The following is a 13,029-nucleotide window of genomic DNA, read 5'->3' on the forward strand; positions in this document are numbered from 1 at the left end:
AGACAAAAAGTAACTATAAATAATGTTACAACAATTTATATAATACTAATTTTAGTAAATAAGTCTGAATTGAATAAGAAAGTGAAAACTTTTGTGAATGTAGTAGTTTAATCACCAATTTTACAATTTAAAAAAAAAATAATACTAAAAAATTCACTCCATTCAATCATTCATTTATCACCTCTTTCTAACAATTCAGTATAACTAGCTTTTTTTTTTTTAAAAAAAAAGACTAAATTTTTTTAGGCATGCCTTGATATAATTACATTACTCTAACTAAGGTGTTCATCCTAAAATAATTTTGATATCTAAAATGTGTCAATTTCTATAACAGTGCATGATATTTAAATAACAACAGATACAGATAGTGAAACATCTACCTAGATGTCAAAGAGTCCAGGAAAGATCAGTGCCATACTCCACTAAAACACCTGACATACAGGAGCTGCTGTTGTTAATAGTATCTTGATGATAGGTAATGTCCAGCATTTTAAGATTCACTAACTATTTAGAATCTGTTGAGTTTAATGTTTTAATAGCCAAAATCTGAGGTAAAAAAAAAATTTTGAAAAATACAAACTTAACCTGGTTTTAGGCTTATTGTATACTCAGATTTTCTTAGCCAAAACAATCTAAGGCAAGTAGAAAAAATAGTAATGAAATTTATAAATAAGAAAGACTACATATTTTTAAAAAATTCTTTGAAATTCATTTTAAATGCCCACTATTAATTATCCAGTCACATTCTCAGAATAGTTTTTAAGTGTGAATTGTGTGTATTAGATGCATTTTCATTTTCAAATACTTCAGTGTGTTTCAAAAAAAAAAATTAAAGCTAGCCATTTAAACACAAGGTAATGCTTTTAATAGCACTTTGACAGAGAGTGACATTGCTGCATTAAATCCAAGGCAGATATTTACACACGTTTCATGCGCTGTGATTGGATGAAACACAAAGAGAGAAAAACATGGTGCATACATTGTATGGATTGGTCCAAGGTAAAAGCTAAAACAAGCTTCTAGTTCTGGTGTTGTAATCAACCAGTGGGTCACAAATGCAATCAAAACATGGAGCCTAATTTAGGCTAATACAGTTTTTTTTATCAACAGAACTACACAAACATTGATGCTATATTAGACGTGCAAAAAACATGACTATACTCTGTGTACCTGCTAGCTACATCTAAAAGAACATGTTTTCTCTTGTAATATGAGTTTCAGTCTATGAGTCATCAATAAAGGCTTCACAAGGGGAGACAATATAGGGGCTTAAAAAATGTGATATTGCATGAATTTTGCATTTCTCAAAAAAAATTATATAAAATGTCAATTTTTGTATTCCTATCAATCCTAGAAAGCGAGTTGCTGCTGTGATACCATTTTGGATCTGAATCCTCTATGACAACAGGAGAGAGGGGCTAAGAGGTATAAAACAGAATAATATTGTTCATCAAATACCCCCTAACTGACCGTTGAAAAGACACATTTGTAAGCAACAGCAAACCTTGCTACGCCTCCATTTTTAAGCATCACACAAACCACACAAAAATGTTTGCGTAAACCTCTTAGTGTGGATTAACTTGCAGCAGATAATCCAACTTCAATCTTGAAATGCGGCTGTGTCAGTTATCTTTTTTTATGCTTTTTTTAAATACGCCCACTTAAAATTCACTTATTAGTAATATGATAATGTATATTTGATTATTAATATAAATTGATTTAACATTTTCTATTTTTTGAGTATTTGTATGCCTAAAGGATAAGGCTAGAAAACAATATCAAGGCTTGTATGAACTATAAAAAAATGCATTAATTAGAAAGGTATCATTCTAGGGGGCCCATTTATTCCCAGCTGGTTTCTCAGTTCACAGGAATGTCAAAAAATGTTCAATCATCTTGATACTTCTACAGAATGACACTAAACAGTTGTAAGTACAAAACAGTAAGGCCAGCAAAGAATTAAAAAGCTAAAAATTAAGTGTGTTGGAATGGACATCAGTTTGTAATCAGGTTAAGGAATGATTTTCATTTACTAATTAAATGCCATAAAATTTACTTAACTTTCTATCCTCACTTCAAAAATATTGCTAATGCATTTGGTATTTTTATTTACCAGTAACAGCTGATAGAAATAAGGAATCAATAATTTTTGTACAAAAAAGAAATTGAAAAACTTTTTTAAAAACTTATACTTATACATGAAATTAACATAGGGGTACTCCTTTAAAAAGTTATTTTAAAAGGATTATGAGCAAATTAAAATTTTGATCACTTAGGTTTCTTTTAGGTTTTTAGAGAAAAATATATATAGTGTTGATTTACTTATAATAATACATTTCAGCTTTCTCTAAAATAAAAGAAATCTTGTGCAAGAATATTTTTCAAAAATTGCATTTAGAGTTGACACTTGACAAAACATGGAAATGCAAAAAAACTGTCTACTCTAAAAATAGCATGCTTACAAAGGACGGTAACTCTACAAAACAACTGATGAAACATCCATTCTTAGCCAAAAGGCACAAAATCTATAAGAGAAAAAGCTCATGTTAAAGCTCTATGAAAAACAATTGTGAACATTCTTTAAAGAATGATAATCACAAGAAAAAATACAAATCAACTTGCAATATTTAATATATTTACTTATTTTCATATAAAATTATTCTTAAAAATTATATTCATAAAAATAAGTAATCTAAAAATCTGAAGTCAGTGTTATCACAGCAACCAAGATCTAGCAAACCAATCAAATATGAAAAAGGAAACACTGAAATTGTGTTCAACAAGGGTCTGCAAACATTTTCTTACTGCTAACTCAAAACTGATAATCATTAGCACAAATCTCCACAAAAACTAGGGCAATAAATTAGTTTAATCTTACTATAAAAATTCTTTTAGAAGCAAAAAGTAATTTGTAATAAATTAACATTAGTACAAGTGTTGACAATACACAATGTAAGAAAATATGCTGGGACTAAAAGTTAACATCAAAAGCTATTGACATCATGGTTTCACACCAGGCTTAATGAACTTATTTAATATTAGGTAATTCAATACCATGTTTAGTAAATAGTTTAAAAAACAAAGAACTTAAAAGGCACAAATCTTCCAATTTTTAAAAGTATAGTTTTTTTCTTTAAAAAAATTTCACTTACAACTGTTTAATTATGAAAAAAATTTCAATGCAATATGAAAAAAATTTCAAAATTTATTTAATAACAAACTCTATAACATATTTTTACCACAGCAAAAAAAATGTAGTGATAATTACAATCTTCAAATGTCAGGGAAGAAAATGTATGTAAGTGGTATGTGAGATAAACTGAGTGCAGTAGAGTAGAGCACACAGTGTTGGAATGGACATGGTCAGAAAGGAGAGAAGTAATTTTCATTCATGAATACCTTTCACCGACTCCATTAATCTACAGTAGCTGCAGATAAAGCAAATGTGTCAACAATTAAGTCAAAGAAACTACCAAAATACTGTTTTGCTATAATCCATGAGAAAGCAGCACTGCGCTTCATATACTAAACATATACATACATAGCCTACATAGATATGTAGGCCTACATGATGAATATGTGTAACTTAAAAACAATCAAAGTAAACCAGAGGCGTAATGCAAATATTTTAGATATGTTACAATGTTAGTTTGAAATTAGTCTGTACGATCAATCACAAAGTATACAAAAATGTAATTAAAAGTATTATAAATCTGTATGTAAGTCTTAAACTACTTATCACAGATATAACAGCATTGCTTTTTGGGACTGAATAAATAATAATAAATTAAATGGTTTCTAGATAAAGTTGACACATTTTTTTTTCAAATAAACACATATAAATCTTAATGTTAAACTTGGCTAATAATATAACAGCTTCCTTAATAGGAAAACATCCAAGCTGATAAAATGAGAATATGAAAAGTACATTTACTACTTAACTAGAAAAAAAAATTGTTTTATAAAAATTATCTTTATATGATGAGTTGAAAACATGAAAAAATTCTCAAGAAAAGTGTGTATAATACTTTACTATAAAAATGAATTATGATCCAATTTAATACTTATTATACCTGATTTTTTAAAAATCATTTAAAAATTTCTAATATATGGTCTTAGAATTTTATTTTACATTACGTACAAATTAACTTCTTGATCAGAAGTACAAATAAAAAAGTTCATAATGTAGGTGGAAATGTAGTTTTTTAACATAAATCAAGTCAGTTAAGTGTCTGATAAAAATTACTTGCTAATTTTATAAATTGTTTGATGAAAATATTTCAAGAACTCAAACAGCAAATGTTAAATCATACAGCAATGGTAAAAATCTTTCTATTATTAACACATTATTAAATCATTTACAAAGGATAAAGCAAGAATTAAGTGTAAATAATAAAAAACAAAGATATCAATTTTTAACTGAGCTTTAAATACAATCATTTTCTATCCACAATTTTCTTTTAATCACAGACAGAGATCAACCTGATGACGAAATAAAAGCCTCGAAATAAATGACATAAAATACTTTCAATATTACTAGTTTGATAATAAATATTGAGAATGTAATATCTGTATCAAATTATAAAATTATTACTTTTTGTAATATAACCTACCTAGAAATGTGTTAGTAAAAAGGACTAAACAGCTAGATTTGTATAACAAAATTTTGAAAAATTCTCTATAAATGTGTTATACAGGTTACTGACATTTTTTATCATCTTATTTTTTTTTATAAAACTAAGCAGTGTAGCATTTATAAACATATCAGTTCTGATGTTAATTGTGTTTTAAAATTCATTTAAACAACTAAATCATTTCAATATTTGAGAGCATTATGAGTATGGCAAGCTGTACATACAAAAACATTAAAAGCCATGCTTGCTTGTTCATAGCATAATGAATGAAAATAAATTGAAAGTCACAACTTGATATAAAAGTTAACTTAAAAAAAGAGAATTTTAAAATTCCAATAACACAGTACTTAAGTTACAAATATAGTAATACATTTTTATTTCATAAATAAATTTGAAGATTAAAAAAAGATTAAGTAACATTGCACTTTTTTTTAAAACTAAAAATCTTAACATCTTTGGTTTTAAATTTGCCCTCCAAATTTTAAAACCAGTGTGTCCAAGAAAAGTTTTTTGTTGTTCATTGAGACATGTACATTAAATACAAATGTGGGTTTAATGTATACACTGGTAGATGGTAACTGCTCACTTCACCCTGTTGACCTAAGCTAGTGCTTTGATCTCATCTAACAAATGTGATTGCAAAAAGCAATGTAAGCAGAAATGCAGCAAAGGATAGTAGGAGCTTAAAATGTGATGTTTTTCATAAAATGTCTTTTACCTGCATTTTGCTGACACAGCTAGCATGCAATATGTGAATCACGCAAAACCACTTTCTTTAACGTTGATAGTAAAACATGACTAAATGTATAAAAACTTACTCATATTTGGTTCCTAATTTACATTGGTCAATGCTACAATAGATTTTCTGCTTTATCTTTGTCTACCCCGGTAGTAAATGTAAATTTGCATAATATGACAAGGCATGTGGTTCAGTGTGTTGCCAGATGGAGAGACTGATGACCCTTGACATATATGTCGTGAACAAAATTTCATTGCTGGCAGTTATTTAACATTGCTCATTACTACTTTAGCACATGCAATACAAGATAAATTAGAAATAAACTAGAAAATTATTCTTTTACTTTCCACTCAACTTCACATTAATTACTAAGCCAATGTATTTTTAGACAAATGCTAGAAGAAATTTTAATGCAAGATAGTTAACAACAATAGGAACAACTCCTTTAATTTTGTTTTGAAATGTTAACAGCTAATGATAAATATAGTCACAGTTAAGATCATTTTATGTTAAATAAATCACAATAAAAGCTAGCTTTGTAATATGAACATTCTAGAATCAAGTGAATTTTAACAGATCTGAACAATCTTTAGGGACGAAGGAGCTTGGGTACAGAGACAGATACTGAAGTGAACAAGTTAAGTGTCGACTTCGGGTCTGAATACTTGAGAAAGTTTCCTGGTGTAAAGTTTGGCTGCAACTGAGGCATAGCTCCGTATATCACACAGATCAGACTCTACCTGCTCCCACCTTTTCCTTGACAAATCCAGACGGCACACCACATTGTATCGGTATATTCTAAAGGGAGATCGCTGGTACTCTGAAGTTCCCAAAGCATACACACACCCATTGACATGCATGAGGCCAACGTTGTACATTTCTTCAGTCAGTTCAGGTCCCTGGCGCCACTGGTTGGCCTCCACGTTGTAGATCTCACACGAGCGCAGGGCATCGCGCCGGATGGTGTTTGTGGAATGAGAATAGATCTGCCCCCCTGCCACTAGAATCTCGTTATCAATGACGCAAGCCCCAAAGTTAAATCTTGGTGTGGGCATACCAGCGAGTGAGGTCCATTCATTTTTACGTGGGTCAAATTTCATAACAATGTTATGAGCTCCGACACCTGTCCGGCCCCCTAGGAGGTAAATTTCACCTCTGTAGACCACTGAGCTTAAATCAACAAGTGTGGTGGGCATCATGCCCACATAGTTCCACTGATTCTTCTCAATGTCATACGTCTCTACTATCTCAGTCGGGTGCTGATTCAGTGTCAAGCCACCAAAACTGTAGATTTTATTGTCTACTGAAGCCAGGGTAAAATTAGATTTAGGAAACAACATGGGGGCCTTCTGTATCCACTTGTTGTGGTCATTGTCATACATGTAAACATCTTTCCTCACAGACTCCTCATCTTCAAAATCATCAAAGGAAACAGAGTCTTCATCAGATGGTGACTCCCCGTAGTTGGCATGGTAGATGTAGTTCCCTCCAGCAGCATAAACAGTGTTGTCCTCTGTGACAATGACAGCTGGGTCCTCCACACAGTAGTACCTAGCCTTATCCTCACACTCTGGGAATGTTGCCATAAAGAATGCCTCTCTAGTCAATGGATTGTAGCAATTGATGGCTGAGGGTTTGTTTTGGTCAATTCCACCAACCAACAAAATACAGTGTTCAGGCTGGATCATACCAGACCGTAGGGGAAATGGATCTTTAGTGTTGCTGGCACTATAGACCTTCTCTGGGTTTTCAAGAAACATTCTGATGTTGCGAATAAGAACCCGACCTTTCTCACTTTCAATCAGCACAGGGTTCTGGTAGACAACGTCTGTAAGGAATTTGACCCCAACTAATGGGAACCTGAGGTGAAGCATGAGCTCACCCAGATGCTGCCGCCTGTTCTTCATGTCATGGCTGACCCAGGTCACAATAGCTTCATACACTATCTCTTCCTTCTCCACATTCAGCTCATCCGAGGAGACAATGTCCACAACCTTGTCCAGAGGCAGGTCTAAAAACTCTTCAGTCCTGCAAACAATGGTGAAATTTTTTTCTATAAACTCCTTGGCTTTAGTGTACAGCTCTTCACAGTTGTGCACTGAGGCAAAGCACTGAATGCCAACACAGTTTGCTTCATCTAGCTGAGACTCCATGAATTTAGCACAAGCTTTCTGGACAGTAGACATCTGCAGCAATGATGCTGTCGTCAGAAGACTCTGGGCGTTGGCTGATGTGATTTCCAGTTTGCCTGAGTAGGCATATCCAATCAACAGGCGTACAGCATCAGGATCTGTTTCACGCAGCCAAACCTAATGGGACATATTAAAACAATTAATTTCATTTCAAAAAAGAATTATTTTAAAACACTTGAGACAATTAAGATACATATAACAAATATTTAATAAAATTTATAAAATGGATACAGTTTTTAATTTTATAAATTAATTATATTTCTTGAAAACATTTTTAATAACAGTAAGTATTACAAATACATTTCATAGGACCTGCATAAAAGCTAAAGGGATGTTCTATAATACCTGGTAGTATGGGTCACATAATCATTATGATAGAAAAGTGCACAGTAAAAAGTACTTCAAAAGAATAGCAAAATATTGCTGGTAAATTTTCGTGAAATAAATAAATTTTTAAAATTCTTAAATTGGATGTAATGTTCTTGTATTTAATCTGATATCATACAAAGCATCATTCTAAAAAACATAGCTTTCATGTATTGCCTGTTCCACATGATTGGAACATGAAGTATGAGACAGTGACACATACCTCTTGTTGCCTGAACTCATGCAAGTCAGTGAAGTGAACATGGCTGTCATGTATTGCCTACACCATAGGCCTGTTCTACATGATTGGAACATGAAGTATGAGACAGTGGTACATACCTCTTGTTGCCTGGACTCATGCAAGTTAGTGAAGTGAACATGGCTGTCATGTATTGCCTACACAATAGGCCTGTTCTACATGATTGTAACATGACGTATGAGACAGTGACACATACCTCTTGTTGCCTGGACTCATGCAAGTCAGTGGTGAACATGGCCCTAAAGTATGGACTGGCTGCTGCAAGGACTGCCTTGTGGCAAGGAATTCTGCAATCTTGGATACACATGGTCACATCAACCAAAAGCCCTTCTTCAAACATGGCTTTGAGCTCTTCTAAAAGTTCAGTGTGATGCTCCTCACTTTCAAGGGTAGTTCTCTCCATACTTGTCACTCAGTTCTTCTTCAGCTCATTCAGGCTTTAAGTCATCAGTCAAGCTCTGTACAGGTGATGAATGGGGGGATTGTATATATTACACACAACCTATTTTTTATTGCAATGTGAATTCTACCAAAGTGTCCTAACAAAGCCTAACCTTTTATTTAAAACTGAGCTTAATTATTTCATTTTTACAGTAGTTGGTGTTTTAAATAACTGTTCACCAATACTGATTTTTTAATTTGGTCAAGTATTTACAATTGTACCACAGTCTGATATAATCTTAAGGCTTTATGGTACTATGTGGCCACTCTTATACTATGATGTTAACCTTTACACGATGAGCATAACCCCAATCCTAATGTTAACCCTTACACTATGAGCCTAACCCCAATTCTCAGGTTAGCCTTTACACTATGAACCTAACCCCGATTTACATGTTAGCCCTTACACTATAAATAATGATTCTTAAAGACTGGGATCTAGTCAGAAAGACATTAATGAAGTGTACTTTGCAGAGATAAGACTTTTAAAGATTCAACAAGTTTAATACCATTCATCCGTAATCTAATATGGTAAAAGATTGTTACAAATAAAATAAAACAAGTGTGTATCATATTTAAAAAACTACTTTTAAAACATATACTTTAATCAGCACATTGCAAGCTATACATACACAACACATGCTATTTAACTAGGCCTATATGGAAGTGGGTTTTTAGAGAGATGTTACATTTTTGTGGACATCCACATCATGGGTGCAGTGGTTTATCTAAAGTGGATACAGTGCAATAGACTATGGATAAAATGGATGCTATTTAGCGCCTCTGGCTATCCAGTGAGCGCTATGGCGCCTATGTTCATTTTAAACAGTACAAAAGACTATGCATAAGATGGGGCATTATAGTCATTCAATAAATTGAATCAGGCATATCTGCTGGTGCCCCGGCAGAGTGTTATTTGGTGCCCTTGGTTATTCCATGAGCGCTATGGTGCATACGTTAGTTTTAAGGAGCCAGTGACAGTATGTGTCAGACTTTCTTGTACTATTATAAAAATACTATGTTATTAGTTAAGAATTTAGAATTCTAGATTGAGTCTATGACTTAAAAATAATTACTTGTGAGTATATTGTATAGTATAGGCTTTTCTAGGCTTATGCTATATTCTATATCATAAATATAACATACTTTTTTTTTATATAGGCCCCAAGGTTATATAGATCTAGACTAATATTTAAATATTATTAATATTATAGATCAAGATCTATGAAGTATAATTTTAATTTAGATCTATAGTATATAGTATATAGATCTAGATCTAGATCTTACTCAGACTGACTCAGTTCTACTGGTCTGGCATCTAGACTAGAACTAGATCTAATCTAGATCTAGATCTAGATTGATTAGTTAGATTAGATCTAGATTCTAGATCTAGATCTAGATTCTAGATCTAGATCTAGATTCTTAGACCTTAGATCTCAATTCAAATTTAAACTGTGTAACTGTGTAAGCCGTAGGCCTAAGTTTAGTTTTTTATAAATAAAATAAATGAAACGTAATTTCAATAATACTGTTAATTAGTAGAATTCATTACGCAACCTAAACCACTATTATTTGAACGCATGCTACATACCTGCCCTGTCTGTGTTGCTTTCAGTAATCAGATGCATCAGATTAAATGTATGAGTCATCAAAAGTTCCCTACATTTGGCATCACTTTTTTACTTCTTTTTTCTTTTGTTTAGCTTGCTGAACAACGGCGGCTTCCGGTTAAGCAAAGGAGGTCACTAAATCTAAATACATTACCATGACAATGAAATATCCTACTCCTTGGAATTTAAAAAGAAATAATAAAGAAAGCAATAAGTAGATTCTATAACAAAATAAAACACATTATCATTAAAGAAGTCTAGACTCTAGATCTAGATATAATCTAGGTGTTTTTTTTATTCTACTCAAAATTTTAAACTTTGACTTGGAAAATGCTTCAAAATAGTTTGAAAATAGATTTAGATAGCCTAGCCTAAGTCATTAGAACGATGATTTTAAATTATTTAGATCTCTTTATTTTTAGCTAGATCTAGATACTACTTGATCTAGTAATTCTAGTAGAGTACTTAGATCTACTTTCGGTTACAATCTAGAGCTAAATCTTAAAACTAATTTTAAAAATGAATGAGTGTCACTTTCCGACGAAACTGAAATTAATAATTAATTAGAATCTACTTTCAATGAGAGTTTACTAAGCGCGAGCGAAAGTAACACCAACAGGGAAGGAGTATTTAAAAAATTTAACATTTTCGGTTCCCAGAAAAAAGCGCAAACAGAAAAATGCGCAACCAGAAAAAAGCATCGGCGACGGTCGTAAGTTTCGTAAACTGCACTAGACATATTTTCCTTTAAATGAAAATTCATTGACATATGTTACATCTTTTGCGACAGACTTAACCTCTACAAAAACCCCAATAATCTAGTTCTAAGGTAACAACCACTGATGTCCTTAGATCCAGTGGCGTAGCGAGGTCGGGTGTCACCCGGTGCGGCACTTAATGGTGTCACCCCCCTAGAGGCGTAGCGACCCTTCACGGGGACGAACTTTCAAATTTTCGATTTGCACCCCCCTTCCTCAAACTTTCGATTTGCACCCCCCCCCCCTCAAACTTTCGATTTGCACCCCCCCCCTCAAGTTTTTCTCTATATATCTTGCTATTTTTTGCCTTGGTATCACCCCCCTAAATGGTGTCACCCGGTGCGGTCCGCACCCCCCGCCCACCCACCCCCTCGCTACGCCCCTGCTTAGATCTCAACCAATCAGTGTTTCTTCTAGACTTTTTCTCCGGGGGGGGGGGGGGGGGCGGCGGACACTAGTATAAGTATATGTTTACTATATAAATTCCATCTCGTTTGGAGGGGGGGGGGGGGGCAGAGCCGAAGAGATGTCTTGAAGAAGCTCTGCAACTAATCTGGGTAGCATGTTAGGTAATTTATGCCCCTCGTGGTCCAGCATGGAAGTAATCAGACACATGCCGATGCTTCCCCCTCAAAATTTCTTACCTACAAAATATCCAGCCCCACCTGTTTCTAACCCACCATAAAGCTTTATTTTTTTTGTAGGTAACATAGATTACTGTTCTTAAATCTCAGCCCTGCAGAGATGGTATGGTATGTAATTTATGACCATCACATGGTCCAGCAAGGTGGAGAACAAAGAGGAATCAGTACCACTGCCCTCCCCCTCAAAATTTCTCACCTCCATATATGCAGTGGCGTAGCGAGGTCGGGTGTCACCCGGTGTGGTACTTAATGGTGTCACCCACCAGAGGCGTAGCGACCCTTCCCGGGGACAAACTTTCAAATTTTCGATTTGCACCCCCCCCCCTCAAACTTTCGATTCGATTTGCACCCCCCGCCCCCTCAAACTTTCGAATTGCACCCCCTCAAGTTTTTCTCTATATATTTTGCTATTTTTTCGCCTTGGTGTCACCCCCTAAATGGTGTCACCCGGTGCGGTCCGCACCCCCCCCCCCCCCTCGCTACGTCTCTTCCTCCATGATATCTGATACCCAGCCCCCATTTCTTTCAAACCCATCATAAAACTTCCTCTCCTTGTAGGTAACATGGATTGCTGCTCTTAGATCTCAGCCAACCAGAGATATCATCTCTTATGTAATGTATTACCCTCAGGGCCCAGCAGGGAAACAAAGAGGAAATCAGTACCACTAATCTGCTTCTAAATGTAACTAAACTCTAGATTTTAAACGTATTGGAGCGATAGTCATTTATCTTTGTTAAATCTATACTAATAAATAGTAATATGTTTATTTAATAATATCAATTTCAAAATCACAAGAAAATATTTAAGCGAGGTAAAAACTCGGCTATACTACATATTCAAATGTTTTCATATTTATTCCCCTTTGACCATTTATTTGCTTCATTTTTCTTAAATCCTTTTTTATATAGATCTAGACTCCTAATTACAAAAACGTAATCAGTTTAGTAGAGTATAATTTATTTATCAATAACTGTTCTTTTATCTGGAGGGGGGGGGGGTATAGGCTGAGGGGTATCGTCAATTTAGTGGAAGTGGTGTAGCTTTTATGTTTCGATGTGCGACGGTACAAAGAGGTTGAAATTAAAAAATAGCGTGATGTCTTTTATAGATGATCCCTTTCTTCGAAAAAAATCTTAGTTTTAAAAATTTAACAATGACTTAAATTTGGGATAATATTTGAAATATTTTTTATGTAAATCTTTGTGAAACTACTTTTAATGCGTCTATGGAACATAATTGTATATTTCTAGTTTCTTTGTTATCGGTCACTGCTTTTTGAAGTTTCAAAAAAATTGTAATAAATATACGGTCAAAGGGAAACAAACATGAAAATTATTCACCATGTAGTTTGGTAAAGGTTGTCTCGCTTAAGTATGTTTTTTTTT

General features: G+C 33.6%; 1 protein-coding gene across 1 annotated transcript; it reads right to left on the reverse strand.

Moving 5' to 3' along the window:
- Positions 1 to 5,054: 5,054 nt before the first annotated feature.
- Positions 5,055 to 10,741, reverse strand: LOC131945180 (kelch-like protein 28). The gene is made up of 4 exons (XM_059306208.1): positions 10,717 to 10,741; positions 10,223 to 10,382; positions 8,387 to 8,648; positions 5,055 to 7,682 (listed from the first exon to the last, which is right to left on the reverse strand). Exons 3-4 carry the CDS (start codon positions 8,591 to 8,593, stop codon positions 6,012 to 6,014), a joined length of 1,878 nt encoding a protein of 625 aa, XP_059162191.1. The 5' UTR covers positions 8,594 to 8,648; positions 10,223 to 10,382; positions 10,717 to 10,741; the 3' UTR covers positions 5,055 to 6,011.
- Between the last annotated feature and the right edge of the window lie 2,288 nt (positions 10,742 to 13,029).

Source organism: Physella acuta, unplaced genomic scaffold (assembly GCF_028476545.2).
Source record: "Physella acuta isolate Inbredline_101_S28 unplaced genomic scaffold, ASM2847654v3 ptg000531l, whole genome shotgun sequence".
NCBI lineage: Eukaryota > Metazoa > Mollusca > Gastropoda > Physidae > Physella > Physella acuta.